This window comes from Anser brachyrhynchus (genome assembly GCF_964034855.1).
Source record: "Anser brachyrhynchus genome assembly, chromosome: 18".
Classification (NCBI taxonomy): domain Eukaryota; kingdom Metazoa; phylum Chordata; class Aves; order Anseriformes; family Anatidae; genus Anser; species Anser brachyrhynchus.
Window position 1 is genome coordinate 4,638,829 of NC_137711.1, and position 27,825 is coordinate 4,666,653.

The following is a 27,825-nucleotide window of genomic DNA, read 5'->3' on the forward strand; positions in this document are numbered from 1 at the left end:
ACATCCAGAAGCAGCAGTAGTGGGAACGGTGCCTACGTGGGGGGTGTCCTTGGCATTCCACCTGTTCCTCCACAAACAGAAGCTGCTGCACTTTAGCACAGAACATTTCATACCATCCCCAGCTGGTAAAGGACTAGTCCTTAAATCCCTTCCTCCAGACTACCCTACAGCCTCAGGAATCCAGCCCTAAGACATTACTGTTTGAACAAGACTAACATTTCTCCCAGTGCAATGAAGTCCTATCGACACCTGTGCATGCTGGGATGTTGCGTCCCATGATTATCCCTCTGGTCCCTTCTGGCTTTCCAGTTACTTTACACCTGCCTAATGCAGATACATAGAAACAGATTTATTTTCTTGCCTTCAACAAAGCCTGAATTCAGTATTTCCCCCCCCTCCCTTTTCATCACTCCAGTAACACATCACTGAAGGCAAGATCACAGAGACTTCAGAAAAATATATGTATATATATTTACATCCATAACTGAATACATATTGTATGTATTCAAATCCCGAAAAATGCATCACATATACACACCAAGATACATCAAGAGAATACTAGGGGCAAGACAGTGCCAACAGCAAGAAATACACAGAAAAGCACAGTCATTGCTACTGTAACATTCTTCTGGGGAGTGTATTCAATAGAGGAAACATCTCTATGCATTGGGAAAAGCCAGATACTTGGGCCTATTTTTCTGTGTCAGTTGGCATCAATCTAAAGGAATTTGAAGTGTGAAATTTTTACTTAAAAATGTGCATGGAATAATTTTTTTTTTAAGCATTTAACTATCAGCCGATTCCATCAGCTTCTTTTATATAAGTTGCAGTAATTATTGGTTAAAAAGGTCCTAGCCCTACAGTACACAGATCCAGCTAAGGAAAACACAGGCACGTGTTGAATTCCATCCCTCTTTAAGGCAGCATTTTAGCACACACTCAACTTTAAAGCTTTTGTTCTGTCCCACTGAATTCTACGAGCAGTCACAGTACGCATTTAAAGTTAAGCACCTGCACAACTGCTCAGTAAATCAGGATGTATTCCCTATTCAGAGCTTCAGATATGTACATGTGTACTCAGTCTGGATTGGTAACTTCTGCAAGACCAAACTCTTTTGCTTTTTACTGCCCTATAGGTAAAAGTCACTCCACGGCAGACTTCTCTGCAGCGCTGTGTTAGGACAGAGATGGTCCTCCCTGCAGCTTGCCCACAAAAAGGTCACTCGGTCACTCCACAGAGTGCAGTGTCTGGCAGTGGGAAAGCAACTTATCACCTGATTTCAAGGGCAGCTCCTCCTCCCCAAGAAGTGGGCTATTTCATGCAATTTTTCCTTTTTTTCTCTTTTTTTTTTTTTTAAAGAATTGGCATATTTCTTCAGTGAAATCTTCAACATTACAGTGTAGGATCCCAGAATTCATATCAATGGCCCATGATAAACCCCTGAAAATAGGGGAATAGATTTGAAGAGCTTCTTAGCCTCAATGCTACAGGGACCCTGGCATAAAACATACACATGCGTGCACATACACTAAAGAGTGGGCTGGCTCAGAGCATCCCAAAGCAGGCTCCAGAGTGATCTCCTATAAAAAGCACTTTGTGCTGACAATGGCAAACAAGTGGATGGTGATTTTACACAGATAGCAACAATTCAGCAATGTCTTCCACTTCTTTCTCATACTTTGTGTCTCTCCTTTTCCCCAAATTTTCTTTTCCCATGTGTGGTTTAAGTAATAAAGCTAAATTGAATAGGAAATTACACAGTCAGCACCAGTCAGGAACTGAACCTGGGTATGTTGATCGGTTTGTGGTACCCAAATTCCTGGAAGAACGAAAGAACAATTCTTGCTCCTAAAGTTAGGGTCACATCCATATGTTTCCATTGTCTTTTTTACCTTTACAACTAGAGGTAGAATCATTTTGTCCAGTATCTAAAACAGCATGATCCAGTTATATTGTTATTACATTAATATACAGTATCTATCTTGTCACAGGTATTGAAAGTGCATGGAAAAAGTCTAACCAAGCCAATTCAACGACAAATAACAGTGTACATCATATAAACACACCCGCGCACCCACACTCACACGTAGTGTATATATATATTTATAGATTTACAGTATCAGTGTTGTTTAGATCCAGTGGCATGTGCAGAGATATCAGGCAGTTGCTGCTTTTCCTTTTTGTGTTCTCTTCAATTCTTTATTTCCAAGATAGATGGGTTGTGATCTAGGATTGCCAAAATGATCTTGTCCATATACTGTCGCAATCTGTAATTTATCTCTTCCTGTTCTTTAAGGGCTTCCATGAGCTGAAACACATTTCAAAGTTACTCCTCCAGCACTGTAACTAGTTTACATAATGGCATGAATTCAGCAAGGCAAGAGACAAGTGCCTGCTCAAGATCACCATTACCTTATCATTACCTTACATGACAGATATTCTACCTCTGCCTCCTTCCTTTATCTCTGTTAGAAAGGATTTGCATATGAAAGACCTTTATTATTTAGGAAAGCGGTAGGCAGTCACCACCAGGTATCTTTTGGCAGGTCATTTGAAACACAAATTCCACATCTAGCACACCAATCCATCCTGTACCCACACCATGGATGAGCAAGAACTCATCTCAATGCAGGAAACTTCATGGTACCCATCTTGCTTTAGATTTCAGTAGATTTGCATGGAAGATTGCTGAGCAGAACATGGATTTCAGTGTTTTGGGCTAGGAACAACAGGAGCTCCCTTTGTATCATATGCATAGTTTTTTTTTTTTCCTAAAAGCCATACAAAACAAAACAAAAAAACACCCACTAACCTTAGCTACTTATACTCCTACATTAAATACATCTTGTGTTTCACTAGACCTTTGAGCTGTGAAAGGCCCTTTAATATTTCCAAGTTGAAAACAGCTTGCTTTTTCATACACAGCATGTTTAATGTCAAGCTGCCAAAGCTACCCAGAAGTGTCAAAACTGCAGATCCTCCTAAAGCTAATGTGATTCAGGTGTCCATTTGCATTAGCCTGCAAGGAAGTCCCACACTGAACCTGCAGCCTCTCACCTTCACTTTGATTATCCAGGATAACCAGCACAATGGGAAAGCATTATGCTGGTCTGGGAGGTTTACTAAGCCTGGGTCACAGCTGCAAGGCACACTGCTCCTTTAGAGGAGTGCTGGGTATTCTCTGCATGAGCCAGAGCCATGAGACTCAGAAGGAGAAATAAAGATGCCTTGACAATAGCAAAACCCAATTTGCTTTTACTCAATTAGAGTGCAACAATTAAACCCCATTTCTTCACAGTGCAGCAAGAAATTTGAGTATGTAATTCACTTTAAGGGAACCATCCAAGGGCTAAGGCTAACAGGGCCATTCCAGTACAAACTGGGTAAGAAAGTTTCCTCTTACAGAAGAAATGGGAAGTTCTGTCCAGAAAAAGAACAAAGCGTAAAAGCAAACAATTCGTTTTAAACTCTTTCGTCCCCAACTTGTCTTTTTCCCTGGGAACTCCTACGTTTCTGTTGGCCTGATCTCTTGATCTGTCCGGCAGATTAAAGGAAGCTGTACCAGCTTGATGCAGCCCACATGCAAACAGTCTCCTACATCACCTTTGAAAGCATTACCAGATCATCACTTGCACACTGCCTACTTCTGCAAGAATTCAGCTCTATTACAGCACAAATTTAGATCTAAGTGAAAGCTTGTTACTGAAGTAACTTAGAACTAAATTTAGAATGGAAAGTGAAGATTTAATTAACTAGCTACAGCAATGTCTATATGAAGTTAACACCATAATACCACAGTCCCCTGTAAGATAGATGTTAAAATAAATACATTGTAAAACAGTTCACTGAGGTTCTAGTAATTCCAACTTCGAGATGCAGAAATGGAAGAGTTATGTTAAAAGGAGCCCCTAAACCATTGTTCATTCAAATCAATCTTCTAATACTCTTGAACTAACAAAACAATTTTTTCTGTTGCTCTCTTGTCATCTTCAGACAATTTAACCTTGACAGCTAATTAAATTGAAAAAAAATAGATTTTTGGATTTAATACTTAATAAAAAGGTATATTACCTCATCTCTTGATGCAGAATCAATTTCAGCAGCCAATGACTGGGCTTTTGTTTGTGTTGCAAAGAGATTTTTAGCTTCATAAAGACTCAGACTAAGGATCTGTCCATTAAGGTCATCATTTTGGTCACGAAGTTTCTGATTCTCCTACGTAAGGAAGAAAAGACATTCCTTTTAAGTTATTCTTACAAGGATTCATAAAAAAAATCACAGCTAGTGTGGATGAGATACAGTAAGGCTGCAAGCTCGCAACTCTCTTACCAGTGGCAAGTTGTCCCCACCTGAACTGCAGGTGTTTCCTAGGTGCACAACTTTTATCTCCTGTACAAATAAATCCTAGACGAATGCCAGGCACATCCTGCACTTAAAGGGGAAGCAGGAGGGGACACAAAAACTTTGAAGCAGCATCCTAGGATGTGCAGCTATAGGCATTTTTCAGAGCAGTCCTGCACAGTTCACTGGGACTCACCCAGGGACTGTGGGGCCCTTCCCTGCTCACCTGCTTCAGCCGTTTTATTTCATGCTCCATTTCCACCTCTCTGGTTTTGGCATTGAATTCACTCACGCTGGATGAAGAACTTCTCCCACGTCCAGGACGCTCACATTCCAGCTTGTAGAGCTGCAAGTGCTCCAGTTCCTTCCGCAAGTCCTCAATGAGCTGCAGACACACAATAAGGCCATGTCTCTCCAGTCTCTGCATAACCAGCCCTCCTTGGCAGCAGCCATCTCTTTGCTGCACCTTTGCACTGTGACAAGAGCACTGTGTAAGCCTGGTCAAGGCCAGACACTCCTAAATACAGCCTCTTGCCTTCTGTGGAAGGGCAAATCACCTACACTGTTTCAGAGCTGGAAGAGGCTCTGATATCCAAGCTTGGCATCTGAGAGGTATAATTCTCCTTGCAAGCTTAGTAAAGCAATCTTATGGCACGCATTCAAGACTTCAAGTTCTCAAAGAGTTGTAAACCCTTCGGGATTGTCATTTATTAAGTATTCTTGCAACATTCATCACCGTATGGGTATCCCTCTCATAGAAATACAATCCAGTAATATATTCACTGGATGTTGTATTTTCAGTGTTCATCCTGTCTGTCTATACTTTTTCGGATGGCTTCCATGCAGATAAAATGCAATTGCCTGATCTTACAACCCTCCTCACACCTACCTCCTGTGTTGCTTCCCTCTCCTTGTTAAATTCCAGTCTGTTCTGCCGCAGCTTATCCATCATTCTCTTGTACAAATCCATCTCATCCTTCAGTCGCAGACTAGTGTCCTCCAACCTGTCTGACATACGTTGCCTCTCCTGGAATATATGGGGGACTTCACAGCTAGCTTGCAAATGCAAGAGCCATCCGCAGTTTTACAACACAAATCTACAGACACATCTATATTACATATAGACAGGTAAACTGGCACGTGTCTCAGGGCGTTTCTGCCACTAAAGGTGACCAATGCTCCAATCCCATTAATATTCCCATTTAGGGAAGGCCAGTTACAAAACCAGAGTGAATCACTATAGGAGTTTGCCTTTGCACAAATCAAGCTGCTGTCAATTTGCACTTGACATCAAGGACTCAATCAGCACTCGAGAGTTTTGTTACCTCATCTAATCTCTCTGTTTGCGATTTCAGTCGTGTGACAGTGCTTTTCAGCTCACCATTTTCGTCTTCCAGTTGCTGAACCCTGTATCAATAATACAAGTCTTACAGCAAATGTCTCTTCAAGAATACAGACATGCAAAACAACATGCTCTAAAAAGCTATTTTGCTTGCACTTGACAGAAAGACCAGTGAAGAAAACCTTTCTAATCCTGGCATTTTTATCATGAGTTATTGGGTTCCTTTTTGTTTGTTTGTTTTTAGGGCCAAAAATGCTATGCTGACATGTGATTTCTTATATTCATCACAACCGATATCTAAAAAGAATCGAGTATAAAGAAACGAATACAGAGACAAATGTCTGGTACAGCTGGCCACAACTCCCTCCTTGAATCCATGCCTAGTAACCAGCTAAGCTGTCTACACGGGCCACGTATATAAAAGCACTAATGTAAACCACCCTCTATGACTGGGCAAAAAGGGTATTAGACATGCAACTGCATGGCTACTCTGTAGAACTATTACCCTGTAACCACTGGTGCGCTGTCTGGGTGTGATCAGCCTACATTTACATACAGAAGAAAGAGGAAGAGGAAAAAAAAAAAACGTACTCTGTCCTGGGTGGGACCAAGATGTTTCTTACCTTGTGTTTAGCAGTTCAATTTCTGTGCCTTTCTCTTTTTCATACTTGCTATATGCTTCTCGATGTCTCTTTATCTCTTCTTCCAAGGTCTGTTCTGCTGATGTCTCTTGGTCTTTCAATAATTCTTCCAGCTCATGAACTCTAAGGAAGCCAAGTCTCATTTTCAGTAACAGATTCATATGTATTTAAAAAATTAAAAAATGCATGCAACTTCATTGCCTGCTTCCCTCCTCACTTCTTTATTCCATTCTACTTCACCATCTTCCTCAACATTTAACCTCTCCCAGTAGCTCTCTTGGTATTTAATCTTCCCAACATGCACAGAATTAAGTAGTATCAGTACATCTATTATTCCTTCATTTTCAGTCTCAAGAAGTCTGTCTATTCTCCCCAGCACCAGCCTACTGTTCTTTCTATGCACATTATAAAACCCAATGGTAACCTGCCTTATAACAAAAGAGCTTGTTCTATATGAGTTAGTAACATCTCTCTGCACTAGAAATGTGCCTCTGTTTGCTAAAAATTCAGCAAGGCAGCCCTATTCCACTTCTCACATGAAGCCTTGCTTTGTTCCATCAGTACTGAGGCAGAAAACTCAGTCACATTTTACAGGTAGACATGTTCTTTCCCTCCAGCTTTGTTCTAGCACTGCTGTGACATGATAGAGAACTGGCTCTGTGCTTCATTACCTGTGAACTAGCTGCGTGTTCTCTTGTTTCAGTTTGCTCTTCAGGTCACCATTTGTTAGGCTATCATTCTCCAATTCTGTAACTTTTTTTTCTAGGTACGTTACCTGGAAGGGAGGGTGGAAAAGAAGAACTGAGAGTCTGAATCTCTTCATACACCCCTGCACCTTTTCTAATGGACATTTTGCTATGGTAGCCATTTAAAAGAGGGCACACTTCCCTTCAAGGTGATCAATGCAAACACACAGTAAAGAGGTACCAATACAATGCCCCTAGATCTGTACTTCCATAGCTCCTTCATTTTTGTGAAAAAGAGTTTTAATATTAATGGAATACCTTAGACAATTTGAATGAACTACTTCGTATCACTGGTAACTGTGAGAAACACAGCTTCCTCAATTGATATACGCCTCCAGCAGGATTTGTTTAGGTACATTAATTGCAATGCACACAGCTTCTTACCTTTTCAGTTATATCATTATCACAGGAGTCTATACTGTCTCTGAACAGGTCTTCTGTGCTGCCATTACTGCTGCTGAAGTTGCTATTGTGGAAGAGCTGTCTGAAAAATCAGAAAGATAATTATTTTACTTGAGGAAGGAGGAAAAGGAGTGTAGATGCTGTCTTATAGCCTGGCTTTGCACATACAACATCCAGTGCTAAAATCTGTGCAATCATTTCAATGACAATTACAACTACTTAAGCACAACTCTTACAAGAGACTGGTAGCTAAATGAAGTCATACTGAGCACAACCAACGACATTAGTTCCAGAGTGTGAGCTCTCTGTTCTTTTTGATAGGACCTGTCACCAGCATTAGCATTGTTTTAAGCCTGCTTAACTTTATTCACACTACATATCAAGTTACATTTGCCTTATTAGAAATCCAAAGGTTACCACTGTGCACTGGTTGGTACAGCTAATCTAGAAATTTTCATACAGTAAGAGCTTCTTTAAAAACAGGAGAAAAAAAAAGAAATCTGAATCTCAGTTCCCAATAGAGAATACTGTCAGAATACAATAATACTGGAGAGCATCTAAAATATTCTTGAAACTTCCAGCCCTACCGAGCCCAGGGCTGGTTTATTCAGCCGAAGGAAGACCACGACTAAGTATGTCCTTTCCAAAGGCATGCTCTTGCTATCCTTTGCATTTCAGCAACAAAAACAACAAAAAGTCCTGTACTATGAGGGTGAAAGAAGCAGTAGCTAGAATGACGGAATAACAATTTAAAGGAAAACAACTGACAGACAACCAAGCAACTATCTGTGTTCTTCTTAGCAGAGCTCTTCCCAGTCCAGGGACCTGCTCCAAGACTAGAAGTAACTTCTACATTCTGTAACACTGCTACCCAAATATAGGCCTCTTTCCTTGAAAGCTTAGCTTGCTTTACCAAGCTTATTCCTCCTCTCTCCTCCTACTCCCAGTTATGGAATTGTTACAGCTGATTCCACAAGTATTCAGAAAAAAAAAGTTGAAGACACTTACCTTCCAAAAGCTGTGCTTGATATTTTCCTGTTAGGGCTACAAGGATACAGAAGGCATGATACAGGAATTAAACACTTATTTGATCAGTGTTGAATTCAATCTCAGTTTAATCTTCAACTGAATTGCACAATGAAACATAATATTGACTTTCTTAGTGAAAAAAAAAAGGTTCTGTGAATGATGTTCTGAGACAACTCAATCAAAATCTGCAGTTATTAACAATGTGAAGATGAGTGGAGCCACAAGTTACTGTGATCATTAATACGTCAATCTGCAAGTACTGTTATGTTTAGCAGAAATTTGTCAGTGTAAATCAGAGTGAAGCTAACATTAGAAACATCACAAAAGGACACTGAGTTAGTAATGGATGTTTATTTGGGATTCCCAAATTTCAGATGATTTTATAAACAGATAGCTTATCCTTCACCATAATGCTTCCCAGCTCAGCACAGAAACTGAAATGCTCTCAATTTTTAGTTTCCTTTCGCATCTAAAGACTAGTATTATCCAAAGGAGGGACTGGATTCCAGACAAGAGCACTAGAACCAAATCAAAATATCCAGTTGCATCTCTTGACAAAATGCCACGTCTCTGGGCGCAAAGCTCTGTATTAGAGCACCACCCTCTTTCAGCCAGGTATGTACAACCTCACTCAAAAAACTACCAAAGGTCTAGCTAGGCACGGTCTGGGTTTTAGCAGAGTCCTCGCTAGGGCAGGAACACTGTTCCTATCAAGTACGATGCTACTGTGTCATCAAGGGAAGAAGCTCTGAGCACTGTACTCTGAGCCAAGGACTATGTAGACAGGCAGGAGTTACATTCAGTTTCTAGAGGGAGCTAGAAGCTCACCGAATAATCTCCTTCAAAAAACCCAGCTGATTGTTGGAAGTGACGGATTCCTTCTAAGGGCTCAGCACAGCTTAGAAGTGGTTGGAGTAACAGGGATAGAAATGTAAGGAAAGCTGAAATTACGAACACCCCCAAAGTCACTTCTGCCCTAGGATTCATCATTTTTTCAAGTTCCCTTTAGGAGGGAAAAAACCCCACAGTACTGAAGCACTTCTGCTGACCAATAGCTTCATGAGAGGTATATGTAAAGTTACACACATTAGCTAAGGATCTGCCAAGATCATTCCTTCCTACCTGTAGAAAAACAAAGCTGATCGTAGATCTGCACTAAGCAGTACTGCAGACCCCACTTCCTGGGAAAAAATCCTGGAAATATCACTCTCACTCTGTCATCAAAGAGCCCATTGGTTGAAATATTTAAGGCATAGACAGCATTAATACACTCAAGACAGAAAAAATACTTATTACTTAATGAGGAACAGCATATTTGTTCATGCTAGATGTCAAGGTCTGACTTTCTTACTAGAAACAGCTGTTGCAAGAGCAACACAATGTGTGTAAGACCGAATGGGACACAGGGAAGCAGAGAGTTTTTCTTCCTCCCCTCCTGCCAATAGATGGTTGTATTTCAAGGCAGCATTGCTAAAAGCAGTGCAATAGGCTGCTTACCTGTTTGCTTTCAAGTTTTTCAGCCTGGCTTCCAAATCGTTGAGCAGATTTATCTTTTTGCAGCACTGTGAGCAGTAAACATCCAGTAACTCGCTGTTATAAACATGCCTCATTTTTCGGGGTGTTTGGCCAGCACTGTTTGCAGGAAAGGAGAGAGATTACTGGCTATAGTAACCAACCCTGAGAAGGTTTTGCCTCTTGGCTGTGTGTCAGAATCACAGACGAGAGATGTGGGGAACCACCTCTCTCCACGGCCCATCTGTCTTAGAGGTGATGATGAGGAATGCTCGTTTAAGGGCAATTCTACCTGCCTGAGCTGAGGCTTTCCAGAAGACACGTTCTGGGTATCAGTGGAAAGAACCGGTTTGGGCAACTGGAAGAACAGCACAAGATGCACAGAGCCCATGTGATGCATGTAGCAAAGGCAGCTACAGTAGTATGTTCCACCTCAGCAGTGTCCCCCTCTCTCTTCTTGCCTATCTTGCCCATGTGTGGCATGCAACCTGAAGGCTCCCTCATCCAGGAGAAAGGCAGGAAGATGAAAACAGAGTGGCCTGGCAGGGAGAAATCACGTGAAACCCCGCAGATGGTAGGGCAGAGGGAACCCTGGAATGAGGAGGTAGGGAGAGGTGGACATCGGTCTAAAGAGGAGATATCAGTAGTTCTTTGCATGATAAAGGGAAAATAAACTGAAATAAAAAAAGACCAATCATGGCATGAAATGCACAGAGCCCCAGGAATGGAAAGAACTGCATAAGCTTGAGGAAATGAGGGATGAAGAACACAAGCCATTATCATGAAAGGGCAGCACAGAGGGATGCTGGCTCTGCATGCATTGTGATGGCAGCGGTGAGGCTGGATCATGGAGGTCCGTGAAACATGGGGTGGCACGCCAGGGTTGCATGTGGAACAGTGGGATGCAGTCAGCTTGTCAGCAATCAAGCACAAGACCTTCATGCACTAGTGATTTGAGTAGACAAATCCTAGTCTTCAACATGCTTGGCTCTTCCCCAACCCTGCTCACCCACTCCCTTGCTTGGAGAAGGATTTTAAATCAGCAACTGACTCGGTCATAGGACATAAAAGCTACCGAGAGTGTGGTTGCATCCAGGAACTGGTGGACTGTGGCGGCATTTCCAGCTCCTAACAGACAGCAACTGCTTGCTTATGTTCTCAAAGACATTCTAAGTCAATGTAGATGCTTGTTTCACACCAGCCCGTCTGTATACGGAACTTCATCTTACAGGATAATATTAAGGATTTGCAGTATTAATGAGGAACAGCTCTTGCAGATCTTCTCTCCATTGCACCAAGGCTAGTGCATAGCACTAGGTGCATAGCACTAAGCTGGTATCTGACTTACAGCAGGTAACTTCCAATACTACCCCCAACTGTGATACCTGCTGCTTGCAATCGAAAGAAAACTCTACAAGCAGAGCAGCACAGTTATTTCAGCAGAACCCAACAGTAGCTACCAGAAGCAATGTATTTGCTATAACTCTGATTATCAAGTGTAGTCTGTCAATTGGAGGGCAGAAAATGAACGGATTGTATTTTTCTTTAAAGGCAAGTCTGTTACCACTGGAAATCCTGGTATGGTCACCCAGGCTCAGAGAAGAACAAAAAAAATGAAAAAAAATTAATGAATAAGGAGCAACCTGGAAGATACAGATGAGCCAAGGTCAGAGTAGGCGTTGGTTCTGGTCTCATCATCAGGGCATGGGCTACTGGGAGTAAAATCCACATCATCTCCTTCCCCATAGTCTTCAAACTGTTCTTCATTACTGATCAGAGAGGCGGTGGAGTAAGTGGAGAGGTCAGATGCTGCAGAAGGGTTGTGAGGACTTGACCTGAAACAAGAGGTCAAAACGTCTGGAAGGCTGACTTTGATAGCATCTAACCTCACATGGAGTCTTCCACCTTTTCGGTTTGTCCCCTCATTTGAAGTTGTAGCCCACTAAAAAACTGAAGTGACAAACGTACCTGATGTGCATTTGTCGTGGTGCCTTGAAAGACAAAAGCATGAGAACCTACAAACAAGCTACCTGTGAGACGGGTTTGCATCGACACCAGCCACTGCAGCTTAAATAATACAGCTTGGCAACCCTCAGCCACCATTTCCACAAGACTGCTGCTTATGGGACTTCAGCTGATGCAGGAACTGTGCAGACGTCTCCGAAACGCATGGGGCAGTGAAAGGGATGTGTACAAGACTGAGGCAGCCGCTGCATTCCATAACCAGTTCCCAGTAATCTCCACAAACCCTCTCCCCCACCCCATGAGCTTCAGCCACTCTCTTTTGTGTGGCCAGAAACAGCTTCAGCTCACCACGTGCCAGACGAGCTGGGAATGAGAGTCACGAAAACCAGAGATGTGACCTAATCGAGGCTGGATCCCAGCCCTTCTTTCCGTCATGACAAAACGTATCTTTCAGAGGAGATACGGACCCCAAGAATCGGCTGCTTTGTTACCACAGAATTACCCAAGATAGTGCCAAACAGGTAGAGAACAGCAGGACCCCACGACCTGAGAGCTGAGAGCAGCCATGCAGGTACACAAACCTGTGCGAGGATCAGCAGAGCCAGGCAGCCCAAAGCAGCTGGCAGAGCACTGTCGAGCACACCACAACTAACACACCACGACCAACACGACGCCTGCTGCAGGGATGGTAGCTCCCAGCTGAGGCTGACCTCCAGCAGCTCACCCATATCATCTCCTTGGTGTCTTTTCTGAACCTGCCTTGAGCCTCCTAACCATGCCCTGCACTTTCTGAGAACAGGGAGATTCCTCTTCCTGTAATACCGTGCTGGGGAGCTGTAAACATGAGACACAACCATGTTGCTTTGGTGGTTGACACAAACATTATTTGTGTATCTCCTCCCTTCAAAAGAAATTAGTAGAAGAGGAAGCCAGCCAGCATTACACATGTATACTCTTCTGTTGCTTCTGTTTTGAGGAGATCCATTACAACCTGCACTTCATTTATCTAACTTACGCTAACAGAAATTACAGCAAGTCAAGCCTGGCACATTATCAAAGGATGAAGATCATGAAAGATAGGAATGCTCGTCTAGAAATAGAACAAACTTTCATCTAACAAGGCTCCTTGGCTAGGAGACGGCTTAGTGAGAAGCTTGACATATCACACTCTCATCTATTCATAAAGAGCTGCTGTGCCACAGGCGTACTATGCATTGATGAAGATTTTGGGCAACTACAATCTGCGTAATTACAACTGCCGTGTTTTCATCTCAGTGTTGTTACACTAAATCAGTTTAGGAAGAAGCTCCTCATAACACTTCCACCAAGGTTGGAAGCTGATGTCGAGGCCTCAGTTGGGATGACAACATATAACTGTCAATAAAATCCACACTCCTGCACAGACAGGCCTTGAACAGCACCACTTGCTAACAGACTGCTGTTTGGCAGCCTGTTAACCCTAACACTTGGCTAAGTCTTACAGTCATCCTTTCTTATTTCTCTTACGGCAGCTACGCTACAATCAGTCACCACTGCTGGACTTGGCAGTGTTGCTTAGAACTTTTCATTGGTAAGCTTTGCCAACCTCTAAGCTGCTTGGGCTGAAACAGGCCATGGCCAGGATGGATCCTGAACTCAAAATCAGCCTCAGACTGGAAACTTCCTAGGAGTTGCTCAGTCATTTTAAGGGAGTTGCTAAAAGAAGCTGGTTTTCCCATTCTAACAGTTTCTAAAGGAAGCTTTCAGAGTGTGTGTGTTTTTCTAAAGCTACTTTCTGTTCTTCAGAGCAGGACTTTGCCAAGTGCTGACACACAGCTGACGCACAACCCACCTGCTTCTGCAACAAGCAGGTATCTGGGTTCAGCCAAGGCAGAAACCTCTCTTGTTACTTTTAGTACAAGAGCATGAAGCTTTCCAAATTTACCGAAGCTGAGTAGGCCTTGAAGGATAAAGCAAGATTTTTTAGTAGTAGCATTGTAGCTTTTAGTAGTTCCCAGCCTACCCAGATGGAGTTGTACAGGATGCACAAAGTTCCATCCCATCCTCATTCACAATTAGGAATTCCCCCCCGAATTACGCACTTTGGAGGAAAGATATTCATTTCAAAAGCAATATGGGTAAAAGTCAGCCACTGCAAGGGTGGGTGCTTAGAGAGAACTGGGAATGGCAAAGTAAGGAGAAAAGTTTGATAAAGTGCTCATGAAGAACTGGAGTTAGCTTGACAAAGTCTCTGGAGTTGCTAGGGCAAGTGGGAGAAGGCCAGATCTCATCTAGCTGAGAAACTCAGGAGAGCAGGAATGAGGCTGAATAGAGAGCACCCGATCAGGCCCAGGAGAGAGGACAACTGCCTGAGCAAGGAAAGAAACTCAAGAGGCACAAACCAAGAGGACAAGCCAAAAATAAGGAAGAAAGGGCAGAGGCTTATAAAGCAAGCCCAGGTGAGCTCTGTCCTGTGCTACTACATTAACTCAGTGGAAAGCAGGATTAGATCAGTTTGGGTCCCTTCCCCTGCAAGTCAGCGTTTAACAGCATCCCTGGGTACACACCTGTAAAGAGTCAAGTTAGGATTACTGAGACACTCTTGTGTTAGCAGCAAACTATGGTTACACACACACATGGCAGGACACCCTGTGTTAAACACCAGTTACTGTTGAACACTAACGATCATGGAAAATTAGAAACACAGAATTAATTTGGTACATGGAGTCACAAAGCAGATCAGCAGCGCCCTTATCTTCAGATACCTAGACAAACAAAAGGCTAAAGCAACATACCACAACGTAGCACAATATGGGGAAAGTATTTGTTTCAACTCCAGCACATAAAGGGCAGTAACACAGAAGATCCTAAGTTTGTGGGGATGCCAATAAAGCGATCCTTTCTGGAGATGGACAACCCAATGTTTTCACTTTGACACACAACACAGAAGTTCCATGGGTGTTCACAGAACACACCAAAAGAAGCCTGGGCTGAGACTGTCTAAGCCACTTAGAGGCTCTGGAGATCTATCACCCTTATATTTTAAAAGGATATCAAATATCTAAATCCTTCAAGCATCCTCAGCCTCCTTCTGGAGGGATCAGTCAAATAAAGGCTTTTTCCGCCCTGGTCCTTTTACAAATGCCTCAAAACAGAGCTGTCATGAGGCAAAACCACCACTCACTTGTCACCAGGCAGGAATAGGCCACCAAGCACACCGTCCTTCTCCTCAATCCGACACACGTCAGAGGCCTCTGAGCTCTGGGCACTCTCGATGGCACTGTCCATGTCAGACTCATGGTGAACCTCTTGCTGTGCTAGCGTCATCGTGTCGTCATCAGGAAAGAGCTCTGACTCACTGTAGGCACCTTCGCTGTCCAGGTAGGCACAGTCCTGGATTTCACCACCCTGGAAAAGAAGAATTGGGAGGCAATTCAGATCATCCCCCAAGGCAGCTAAGAGGATACAGGGGAAGCAGTAACCCACCCTCTGGATGCCCTAATAAGCATGAGTGGTACTAAAGCCATAAAACAAAAAGCTTGACATGCTTTTCAAAGGCCAGATCCTGCAAGCCCCTAGGGCAGCTTGCACCTTCCACATAGGAGCTTGATCACTGCCCCTGACCTGCTGTCTCTTCCACAGGAGAGATGCAAGACCCAGTTATAACATGCAGTCAGTTTGGGCCTAATTTACTGTCAAAATGCAATCAGAGTAATAAATATCCCCAAAGGATTTTTAATCTGTGAAGAAGCATCCTTTGTAAGAAGCTTACCGCAGGACCAACTCTCAGTTACTTCACACTTCAGGTATGATCAATTAAACAAAAGCAACCCAGATAAGTGTAACACCTTACTCTGTCTCACGGGTGAGCAAAAATCTGTATTTTGGAGGGGGTGGGAAGTCGGCAGGTGTTAAAACATTGCCACCACCAACCAAGACTTACCAGGAATCAAAGGCACGAGAGAGTGGCAGGAGGGAGACAGGCAGAGTTAAGGAAAAGCCCCCAAAAGCCTCAAAAAGCACAAAGCCATCTGTTCCCTCTTCCTGGAACCAGTCTTAATTAAGTACTAGCTAAAGTAAGACGTCATCCTTATTGCTGCAACACTTCCCTGTTGCTGCTCGTCCCCTCCCTCCCCCTCTTGCCCCATGAACATTCACAATAGTCAGGACAAGCTGCTTTGTGTTTTCTTGTCCTTGAAGGACAAACAAAAAATTCTTAATTGAGAAAATGAAGCCTAACATTTTACTCCGTCCTTTGTCTGATATGTGACAGCACAGTACTGCTTTGGCAGTTCCCATCCAGTGAGACACAAGTTGCTCAGGGCTCGGCAGCGACGCACGCAAATGCTCTGACTCGGAGCCCCGCTCAAAAGCTCACCTGCTCGCTCCACAGGCAGCTTTACCGCTGAACTACTGCCAGCAAGTTAAGGCTTAGTTCACTGGCACAAGTAACGAAGCATTTCATTCACAGAAACAGTTTGTATTTAGGTCCAACTGTCCTCCTGCCCTGCTCCTTCCAAGAAATCCCAGGGCAGCGGCAGCCTGGCACCGCCGACAGCACCAGCTGCCCTCCTGGCAAGCATGTTTCCTGGGATGCTGTTACAGAGGTGCTGCTGGCAGTGCCATGGCTTCAGGCAGTTCCCCGCAGCCTCTGGGCACTCCTATGCTAGTGCCATGGGGGATTAAATCCCCTGTTACAGCACTTGTGGTGCTCTACACCAGTGACACCAATTTTTCTTGGTCGTTTTTCCACCTCAGCACAGTAGGAATCATCCAGAGGCTGCAGGATTTTGAGATCTGCAACATCTGGAAACGCAGGTCTCGTTTTCCATGTTTTCCTGAAATATTTTTATGACTGTGAAAATTCCTAGCACACTGATGATTAAGAAATTCCAGAGCATCCCCACTTGCTCAAGCCTAATTAACTAATGAACATCTGAGCAGCCAAAAGGACAGCTTTACCTGCAGTGTTTGGATCTCCAGACAGGCACCCAGAGCAAATATCTGGATGTTTTTCTAGCTGACTTCTCAACAGGTCTTTCAGGTACACAGGTAACACCAGTGAGACACTTCAGCATTGTACAGGGATGTGCCCACGTACACACGCCTTCCCCCCCTTTTCAGTGTCAGCCTTAGTAAGCTTGAAACATTTCCTCGGTACCATTCCAAGACATGTCCGAAAGGTTTTACTTTTGGTCTATCCACATGGTATTTCCTGAAGCCTCACTGCCTCATGCAGTCAAATTTCCAGCTCTGAGCCAGCACCACACCTTCGGCGTGGGCACGAGCCCTCCTCCGCAGGGAGCTGGCAGCTTGGCTGGCGACTGCCCTGCTCCTGCTGCAGCCCCGGGCTCTTCAGCACATCTTCTGACCTGCACCTCGCACCCTCAGAAGAAGGGGCGATCACAATTGTTCTTACAATTGTTCTTTGCAAAGTGCCTGGGGATCTACAAACAGCACAAGCAGTAAGACCTTTTTAATAGGTATTGGAAAAGTAAAGATTGTTAAGAGCAATTGAGATGTTTCAGCAGTATCCAGGAGAGTTTATTTACTCTAACATTTCCCTTAAGTGTTCTGCTTTGTGCTAAGCCCCAGAGGCACAGAGCTCCCATTTCTCTTTAAAAAATTAATGCAATTAAGCCCTGACTGCCATTATGGAATTGCACCAGCTGGTAAAAATCTGATCCAAGATGGGCAGAGAGGCACGGAGCACACAGGGGATCCCTGAAGTACGGGTTTGCAAATCAAGGGAGGAGAGAAAGAAAGGACTCCTGCACAGCCCTCCCTCCCCATCAGCACATCTTTTCTGGAGTCTTTACAGCAGACAGATCTCACTGGTATTAAACAAATTAACACAAGAAAGTAAAGGTCAAAAAGAGCACGAAAGACTCCGTTCTTGCTCCCTGTAGGTAACACCACGTTACTAATAATAACATCCTAGATGCTCTTTAAAAAAAAGAGCATTAGCAATTAAACGTGCAGTGTCATCTATAAAGACTGAAGGCTCACTTTTCTTCTCTGTCACTTTCTGCCAACCCAGCCATCACGTATTTACTGGTGTTAGAGTTCTGATCCATAGCTACAGCACAGATCACACTGTACCCATGCCGGTTAGTACCATGCTTTCTTTTTCAAAGCCTAATCATTCTGCTCCTAAACACTTCCAAGCTCCGTGGAAAAAAAAAAAAAAGAAACGAGCTCTTTGAGGCAGTGACCCATCTAAGCCCGAACATCTGCTCTACAACCACTGAAACACCTCGCTGCCTGCCTCAGAAGCCCTTCTGGAAGCTGGCCCTCCTAGTATCTCCTCCTAGTACTGTCCCTCTCCGAGTACCTGGCAGCCACAGCACTGAGCCCCCCCGCCTGGGCACACACCCAGCCCTTCCAAAGCAAGCAGCATGACAAAACGCAGCCCTGCCAGGGAGGCTCAGCTCCTGGTGATTCACATCTAGGTGCTCGAGGTCCTTGCTTCAGCAAGCCGTGCACAATGCAGACCAGATACAGCCACTGCGGGGCTGAAGCCTGCGTGATCATTTTCTGTGGGTACGATCTGTGTGCTCAGCTGTTAAGCAGTAGGAGATCAAGGCGTTATTACCACCAGTAATAACGCGGTGTTTCCAGGCACGAGGATCTCTCCGATGTGCACAGAAATCCTGTAGAGCAGGGGACGTGGGCAGCACCACCAAGGCTCGCTCGGTGAAACCAGCTTTAAGCACAGCTGTCCCCGTTACACAGGTACCCAGCCACACGAAGTTTTCCTTCTGTGGCCTAAATAACCAGAAGAATAGAACCAGCAGAAGAATAACCTTTGAAGCAAGTACAACAGGTTGAGAAAGCCTCTAGTACGAGAAGTCAGAACCGGGGCATGTCACTACCAACAATACACCGGCATCCACACTTTGCTGACTAAGGCTGCAAGACATTTATTTAAAGGGGCAATTGTTCAGCGATCACAGGTTCTCACAGCACCTAGTTTCAATGCTGCCATCTAGCACAAGCTGTTTACAGACCACACCTAAGGGAACGAAACTCCTCCTTTAAAAAAAAAAAAAAAAAAAGAGGCGCCGAATGCACCACTTACGGTCTCAATTTACTCCTTCATGGGTAGGTACCTCCAGGACTTCATGTCCCAAATTAGAGCTTGGCAAGACCCAACATTATTCAGGTAGCCTTAAAAGAGCTGGCGTGAACCTAAGCAGTATGTTAAAGATTAGGAGACACTTCTGTCCTGAGTCACTTGTTCTCAGTGCACATGCATAAACTGAAACCAATGGGAGAAAGCAGATCTGACACCCTGAATATGAATCACTGTGCTTCTCGTTCTACTGGGCAGCTCCCTTCTTCCTTGGCTGAGTCAAAAGAGATGAAATTGTTGCGCTTATTATCTTGAAATATTCACATTAAAAAAATAAAGTTAAAACAGCACCAACACAACAACGCTGTGGGTAGCACTAAAGCAGCAAGTCCTTTGCACTTGAACTGGATGCTCAAGATGTCTCCAAGTGCTCCACAGGCAGCACGCCAGGCACTCGTACAGCAACTGCTGAATATTCAGCAACAGTTTGCTCTATAGAAGCACCTGCTGCCCAAAGATCTGAGGCCACTTCACAGCAACTAATGAATTCCCATCCTCGAGAGAGGCAATTGTGTGGCCGCATTGAAGCCAGATGAGTAAGCACAGCCTGCCTTCGCGCAGCCACCCCGACCAGAAGCAGGAGCCAGAAGCTGGCGATTCCCGTGGGCTGCTCTGGTCCTCATGGGGCAGGAAAGCAGCGCCAGCACCAGGTGGGTAGGGGAACGCATCTCTGCCTTGCCCTGCAGTGGCCTGGCCGGGCTTTCCCAGGTTGGAAACAATCCCTGGAATACGCACACAAAGCAGCTGAAAGTAACTGGGCTGGCAGACAGGCTACACGGCATGCCTACGGCAGTACATGCATGCTGAAGAGCGATCCTAGTTAAAATTCACTCCCACCACAGCCAAATCACCAGCACCTCTGACACTTTGACAGACTATCCCTTAGGCCATTCCAGAGCCAGCAGGGAAGATGAGATGATCCAAGTCCCCCCCCCCAAGACGATTCAATTGGCAGGAGCCAGAACCACCACAAACACCACCAGAAACAAGAAGTGCCTTGTACGCTTCCCTTGCCAGGACCATGCCCTTCCCCTGCACCCTTTGGACAATCCGAATTGATTAGCCATGGGACAGATGCAAGCCTGGAGTCCCCGCACCCTCCTCTTCCAGCTTCTTCCCAGCACAAGTGCAGGAAAAGTCCCCCACCACAGCTGGAAGGGAAGAGGCACCACGTGGAAGTGTGCCAGGCTTGGTGGGCTCAGAGAAAACACTACTTACTGTCACACATCCACCACGGAGAAAATCCCAGGCACTCACCTTTATGTAAGCAGCCACTGCGTTGGGAGCGTTCGTCTAATTACCGGGTAATGAAGAAGGCCGTGAGGCGTTTCTCACCAACAATCTAGAAAAACACCACTCCCATACAAATGGTTGCGTATTTACACTACGTTGGCTATAACTGAAGCACAGGTTCCTCCCCCAGCGTATTTCCTTTTCAGCGCTCGGGCAGAGGCTGGGAGGTGCCGACACATCCCTCGATCTGACTGGGAAGGGGACAAACTACGTAAGAGGAAAATGCAGAAGCGCTACGCGAGACCATGCTGCTGCGTCGGTGTCCCCAGGGAAGCTGCCGGCTCTCGCCCACGTGGCTGTGGCTAAGCACAAGGCTCGGGGCTGCCCCACACCTCCTGCTGCAGCATGGAAAGAGCTGCACGTTTCCCCAAATAGCTGGGGGTTTAACACCTCTCAGAGGGTTCAGCATCAGCGTGCAGAGGATGGCTGTTTTACTATGCTGTTCAAATAAGAAGTTACACCAGGGCCACCCATCAGTTTGTTCGTTGCAATAGCTCCATCCAGCTGTTTAGTTACTCCAGTCTGATATTTGAAGCCCCATTTAAGGCAAAACTTCACACGCTCCTGCTGTGGGCATTGGAAGGAATTTCTAGGGGCAAATTTGTTCTCGAGATCTAAATCTAGGAGGATTTCAGGACAGCATCCTGGAAAGCCGTGCCCAGACTGGGGCAAGCTGTGACTGTGCTGCAGTGTGCTGCCAGCCTCTGCTCTGTGTGTAAGGTAACGTTTGGATCTCGTACAGCTGTGCAACTCAAGGACAGCAGGGTTGGACTGCACGCCCGAGCTCTGGGCTGTTGACACTGAACCACACGGGCAGGGGGCAGAGGCTGGGAAGGGCTGCTTTGTGCACTGGGTAGGAAGCCCATGCTGAGGAGAGGAGAGGGGCAGTGTGCGGCTGGAGCCAGGCTGGGAGGAGGCAGGGCTGTTTACACTCCGCTACCTGTCACATTAATTGGCCGTAATGGACGTGCCAGCCCTCATCACCATGCACAGGGTCTAGATCCAAGCGCTCCTTTTCACAGGTCATCGCTAATGCTCTGGAAGTCTTAACATTAAATGCTCAAACTTCAGCAGACAGATGATTTGATCCTCCAAAGAAACCAATAAAAAGAAAGGCTCTTTCCCAGTACTTTGAAGCTTCATCCCATCGCTCCCTGGGCTGCTTCTCTCTGCTGGGCTATCAGAGGCTCATCAGTACTCTCTGCAGGCTCAAAGCAGGGAGCATCCCTTTGCAGAAGAAAACATCCCAGCCTGCAGCGTTAGGAGCACAAGTACAATCCCTCCACCTTCAGCATGGATGGGGCCAGCACATCAGCTGCAGAGTTCAGAGAAAAAAAAAACACCAAACCATTTGGCACCTTGCTCCAATACTCATCAGGGTTCTTTTAGCTCCGGGCTGCAAGGCAGCTTTCATTCTCTTTCACGTACCTAAAAAAGCAGAAGTGTGAAGTGGCACCATGCTGATATGCTGGTTGCTGTCACAAATGTCACTTGAAAACTCCTACGGTAACCACTCCAGTAAGAGCAGGGATGAGACCTAATCACCCGAAGAAGTCCCTAGTAACCTCTCTAGTATGAAGTGCTGTCTGTTCAAGCTGCTAACCCCTTCTGCCTGGTGCCACGGCCCCTCCAACAGAGCTACCTGCTGGGACAGCCCACAGCAGAAGCCCCCCTTAAATCCCCAGCCTGGGGGCAGGGTGCCCAGGGACAAGGGCAGCTCCGTGCCGACAGGAGCTGGGGTGCTGCAGCCCCTGGTTTGAGAAACGCTGCTCTACACCTCCAGAAACGGCTCCTGGCATTTGCCTAAAAAGCTCTGCATAGCAGGTAATACGCGTGACATAATTAGCCCTCTTGAGAAACCTCCACCTTGAGATGAGACAGCTCAGTTTGTGAAGGCAGCACAGCAGTAACCGGGAAGGAGCACACAACGCTCTTCTGAGGGACCATTTCTGGGACTGATGCTCAGGCCTGCCCTGCAGCCATGGTGCCAGCGAAGCCAGCACCAGGACACTGCCAGCAGTGCCATTTACCATCAACGTTGGCATGGACAGTTGGTGACAAAATTAGAGACCACCAAGCCCTGGGCACCACGTGGCAAACCGCAGGGCAGTGTCACAATGCGTGCGCAGGCACCACAGAGCTGCAGCTCACAGCTAGCAGGCAGTCGGGGTCAGAGGCGAGCTCAGATTGGGCCATTCTGAAGCAATTTTAGAAGTGAACACATCTCTGCATCACAGAGCTGGAAGCTGCTTGCAAAGAAGTGTCTTTAGCCTAAGTATTTGCTTTGCAGTTCAGCTCCTTAATAACCGAGTCTGTGAGTTACAGGATGCTCCTTGCAAGTAGTTGTTTTCTGCTCAGGAGGCAGCCGAGCTCACACAGTACTTGTTTTCCTTGACAAGCCTCAAGGTCACCCAGTTGGGTAGATGGTAAATAGCAAAAAACTTGCATCATACTTGCCTGCAGGTGCTGCAGGCACACGGGTAAGGCACTCCGGGAGCAGACCTGGTGCTGCTGCACACCACTGCTGGGTGAGGAGGAGGGAAAAAGCCCTCCAGGAGCCACATTAGGCACAGCACGAAGGACGGGAGGAAGCACACTGTCCCAGGCACTGACAACTCCACCTATCTTTAAGCTTATACAGGAGCCCCGGTCAAAATCCCTTTCCCCAAAGAATTTGGAAACTACACTGTTTGCATTTCTTTGCTATACTGCTGCAAGTCTGGCCTCCAGGAAACCCAGGGAAATAAAGCCATTGGAAGATAAACAACGAAATCAGGATTTTTGCCTCACAAATCATATTTTCGCCTTCCCACCCAGCTGGGTTAGGTTACACTGCAGTCTATAGTGAGGAGGAATGGGAGCGATTTCAGGTCCCAAGGGGTGGAGAAACATCCCAAGCTCCCGCAGCACAGTAAGAAATCCAGCCATGCTTGCTAATGAGTAGTTTATGTTGGCAAACAGAGGGAAAGCATTAAGGATGTGGCTTTGCTCTAGCTTATATGGAAACACTTCCCAGAGCCCATTGGTCAGTCTGAATACAGACGAGCCCAGAAACTTGCTTACTCCGTGTTTAAGAAATACCAGAGAAGCTCTGAAGAGCTCTCCTTTCTGAGGAGGAAGAGCTCCAGGACCTTGGCTGCTCTTCAGCTGGTGGCTGAGCAAACCATGGGTTAGGGAGTCTTTGTTGCAGGAAGAACTGGAAGTGCAGCCTTTATGCAGCAAAGCTTGCAAGTACTGAACTTGAAAAATGTTCAGTCCCCCCTCTGTATATAAAAGGTTTTTTTTTTTTTTTTTAAATAAAAGACAGACTCACCTGCTCTTTTGTTTTCTTATAATGAAGTGAGTTATCTTTATTTGTAGATGGGCTTCACTTTATTGTTTTTTGAAGTCTGCCAAGCACATCACAGTGCTTGAAACATGACAAACACAAGTTAATATCCCAGCGATCATAAACTCTGGCACGTCCAGCAGGCTGTGTTTTTTCACTTATATGGTAAAATACAGAAAAGCATGGCTTATTGTAGAGTTTGCAGCTATGCATAGGCAGGGGATGTTTCTACTCTTGAGCTGCACAGACCAAGCAGACAGGAACCAAGAAGAAATAATCGCTAACAACATTAGTTTGCACACTGAAAACAAGATCCAAAGCAGAGCCGTGGTGAAAGACTCCCTGCTACTAACCAGCGCTAGGAGCTGCAACATTGTGCCCCAAACACCGTGTTAGGCTGTCAGGAAGCACTTAAAGAGCCTGTCTCACATTCAGAGCAGCCACCAACCTAAATGACTATGGGAACAACAACAGGAATTAGATTATTATTATGCTACACTTCAGAATTTAAGGGGTCAGCTGCCGAAACACAGCAAGCCCTTGAGAACATTAGAGCCGGGATAGCAGATAACTCAGCAGCAACCCGTGATTACGCTTTAGAACCACTTCAAATATTTCACTAGACACTGTATTCACAGGACCCAAAAAGTTAGCTCAAGGTGTGCTCCCACACACGCAACCAGACTGGTTAATCAGTAACTGAAGCAAAGCTATCCCATTCCCCTTGCTGTTTTGGCACGGGGAGCGCTTTGCTTTGCAGCCTCTGCACATGGCCGAGAGCCCCGGCACGGCAACTGCTGCTGAGAAGCATCTGCACGTCAGGTGCCTTCTTGGAGACTTGCTGCCATTTGCAGCAGCTCTGCTAGCGACAAAGTTGAAAGAAGCCTGTTCAAAGAGGGTTTTAAACTGCTTAAAGGCTGCCATGTCTAGCATGGGAACAGCTCAAGCTCCTCAGTTTGAACAGCCACAGCCCCCTTCACCCATCGTGAGCAATATTCCACACTACTGGACGTCTCTGGGGGTGACACTGTAGGCTTCCACCCACACCTGAAAACCGCAGGGCCACAGGCAGAAAGCCCCTCGCATTGCCAACAAGATCCCACTTCATCCTGGAGCTGTGCTGAGGACCAAGGAACAATCAGGGGAGGGTGATCCACCACCAGCAGCAGCGAGCAACCCCACACTGTCACCGTCTGACAGAAGAAAGCCCGTTTTTAACAGGAGCAGCTATGATAATATATCAAAATGGATTGAAAGCACCAAATATTCTGCTGGTATAAGGGCTTGAATCCAGATACCACGAAGCCCACATTCGGGGCACCAACTCTCAACTTATTTCAGAGCATTCCCTCATCCGTCCTGCCTCCTTAACATCAGCCAAATAACAGGAGTTTTTTTCCAGAGAGACTGTTGTTTTGGCCCCCAAAGGCCCCTAACCGTGTAAACCTGCCGGAACAGACGAAGATCACTGCTGTTATCAGAGCAGCAACACAGAGCTGCCACCCCAGGACTGTCACACAGCACCTCCTGCCCCAGGACGGACGCCACAGGTGGCTTCCTCACAGGACAGAACGTCGCGACATCCCGTCGCTGTCTCGGAGGATGCACCCAAGGACCAAGACCTGCTGGCACCTCCTACGCTCCCGCCACCCAGAGCTCCAGAGGAAGGTCTCTGCCGTGAAATGCTCTCTTACCCTGCCAAGTGCGTGCAGCGCAGGCCCCGAACCACCGTGGGTGGGAGGCAGGAGCAGCCCGGGCGCTGCACGGGGGCTGCAGGCGGTGCGGGCAGTGAGGGCAGGCCGCCGTGCCGGGCAGCCGCTCGCCGCTGGCGCTGGCTGTGCCGGCGGCACCCTGGAGCCAGCACAAGGCGCTCACAACCACGGCTCGGCGCGGAGAGCATTCAGCAGCGCTAACGAGACCCAAGCACACCGCCGGCAGGAACCGGCCGGGCACCGGGAGCCGCCCGGGACGGCGCAGGGCCCCTCCAGCACGGCCACCCACGGGCTCACCACCATTCCCCACGGCTCGGCAGCGAGCCCCGTCCCCGTGCAACCGATAAAAAAAAGGCCGGGGCGGCGGTACCGGCCCCAGGGCCGGGCAGAGGGCACGGATGCTGCCAGACCCGGGCACGGTGCAAAGCCCCCGGGCACGGAGCCGGCCGCCGCAGCCCCGGTGGGGGCTCCCGGTGTGCCCGGCGGCACCGAGCCCCCCGCCGCCGCCTTACCGGCTCCGCTCGGCTCCGTTCCGCCCCGCTCCGCGCCGCCGCCGCCCGCACCTGGCCCGGCAGCTCCAGCCCGGCCCCGCCCCGCCCCGCCGAGGGGCGGCCCCGCGGGCGGCCCCGCCCCGCCGTTGCTGGGCGACCCGGGGGGTCCGGCGGCGCCGCTCGGTACCGGGGCCCCGCAGGCCCCGGGCCTGGTCCCCTCACGCTGCGGGCCTGGTGGGGCGGCTGCCCCGGCGCTGGGTGACCCGGCGGCCTTGGCCAAAGGCGTGCCCCATACTGCAGCGCCCCAGCTCCCGCTGCCTTCAGCACAGCCCCTACCGGCCCGTTGTAGGGCTCCGTTCTCCCGCTCACGCCATGCTCTCTGGCCCTTGTGCCCATGAAGCGGTCACAGGAACGCGTCCCGTTGTCTGACTCAGTTCGTCCCAGGGTGCCATGTCCCCACAGGGCTTGCTTCTCCAGGCCCAGGACAGTGTAAGCTGCCTGGTTCCCTCGCTTCAGACAACCCCTGGATGATAAAACACAGGCAGCTTCCCCCGTGATGTTGGTGCTACTCAGAAGCATCCTCAGAACTGCAAAGCAAACCAGGTCCCGTGAGGAGGTGCCATTTGTTTGTCCCTGACTTTATCCCTTCAGTTATGAGACAAAGAAGCAAACCAAAAAGGCTGAGAACGCTCACACAGACTTCGTTCTTTGAAATTTGCTTCACTTCTGACAAGTTGTGTAACTTCCTTTTTCACCACACCTCACAAGAATCGTGTGCCCTGCGCTGCCTGTCAACACAGACCTGTTTCTGGGGGTTTGCAGCAGAGGCCTCACAGCCAGAAGGGGGGGGGATGCAAATAAACATTTTCTGCAAAACCTCGGTCAAGGAGCCAGGCTCCAGCCACACTGAGTGTCACAGCTGCCACCAGAGCACGATGCGCAACAGAAGCCCATCCTGCTGAGCCAGCAGACAGACAAACACCTCTCCCGACCAGGAGCAGCACTGGGACAAGACAGCGTCTCCTGCCCCTATCCTGCTGCCACTTTCCAAAACCTGTTTTTAAGGTTAATTTTGGGTGTTTCAAGACAGTCACACGGAGCTGCTGGGGGTGCACTTTGTCAACAGTGCTTAAACAGGGACACTTGAATGCTCAAATCTTTTGGGTTTTACTGTGCAGCATCTGCAAGACAGGAGGCTTGCCAGAGAGGAGAGGTTGCCGGCAGCAGAGAATGAGGAAACAAGAAGCAGTGGGTAGCGGGTACCTGCCTGCCCCACACAGCTATCTCCAGCTTCGCATCTCTTGTCCCAGGCACTGCCGGAGCCTGTCCTCATTTTCATCACACCCAGTGATTTCTAAATGTAAAATATTGTTTAAAAATAAAAAATAAGAAAAAAAGGAAGGGAAAAGAAAGCGTGTGGGACCCAGCAGGACTCCCAGCAGCTGCAGTGTGGCTCTGAAGCCTGAATTACATTACCAACAGCACCACGGCTCCAGGCAGCACGTTCCGTGCCACTGCCCACGAAACGAGAGGCTTGCAGTGGAGCAGAATCAAGCCCTTCGAGCTCGTGTTCCCAGCGAGCCTGCTCACCAGGAGGGCAAAGAATCAGGTCTGTGCAAACGGCTCAATACAACTCCACAGCACTTGCCATGATCCAAGTGTGCACAGAAGAGCAAGACCCTTATTGAGGAACTGCACCAAGTGCTGCGCATTTTGCTGGGAATCGGTCAGTACAGCTGTTAAATGCCTGTCTCCTGATTGTCTGCAAAGCCCAACGCCTGGATTACAAAGCCCTGTCTTTAAGCACACAGTATTACAAAATAACTCTGGAGAACTTGAAGGGCGCGTTGTTCTTCACAATGGCTTTTTTCTGAGTGACATTTAAAAGAAACAGCAATTGTATTCTGA

The 27,825-nt window shown here is 47.0% G+C and overlaps 1 protein-coding gene across 7 annotated transcripts in view; it reads right to left on the reverse strand.

Annotated features, from left to right (window-relative positions):
- Positions 1-447: 447 nt before the first annotated feature.
- RAB11FIP4 (RAB11 family interacting protein 4) overlaps positions 448-27,825 on the reverse strand; it is a 118,288-nt gene continuing 90,910 nt past the window's right edge. For 2 of the 7 annotated variants that reach the window (XM_080561199.1, XM_080561201.1), the window contains 12 exons: positions 15,143-15,366; positions 11,658-11,849; positions 10,000-10,134; positions 8,482-8,517; positions 7,456-7,555; positions 6,997-7,100; positions 6,308-6,448; positions 5,668-5,749; positions 5,232-5,369; positions 4,569-4,727; positions 4,073-4,216; positions 448-2,309 (listed from right to left, as the gene is read on the reverse strand). In XM_080561199.1, coding sequence (XP_080417325.1) covers positions 2,193-2,309; positions 4,073-4,216; positions 4,569-4,727; positions 5,232-5,369; positions 5,668-5,749; positions 6,308-6,448; positions 6,997-7,100; positions 7,456-7,555; positions 8,482-8,517; positions 10,000-10,134; positions 11,658-11,849; positions 15,143-15,366 — 1,572 coding nt within the window. In that variant the 3' untranslated portion in view covers positions 448-2,192. Of the gene's footprint in view, positions 2,310-4,072; positions 4,217-4,568; positions 4,728-5,231; positions 5,370-5,667; positions 5,750-6,307; positions 6,449-6,996; positions 7,101-7,455; positions 7,556-8,481; positions 8,518-9,999; positions 10,135-11,657; positions 11,850-15,142; positions 15,367-20,350; positions 20,502-25,408; positions 25,864-25,938; positions 26,098-27,825 lie in introns of those variants that run through there. The other 5 variants (XM_080561197.1, XM_080561203.1, XM_080561202.1 and 2 more) reach the window with 5 other exon arrangements.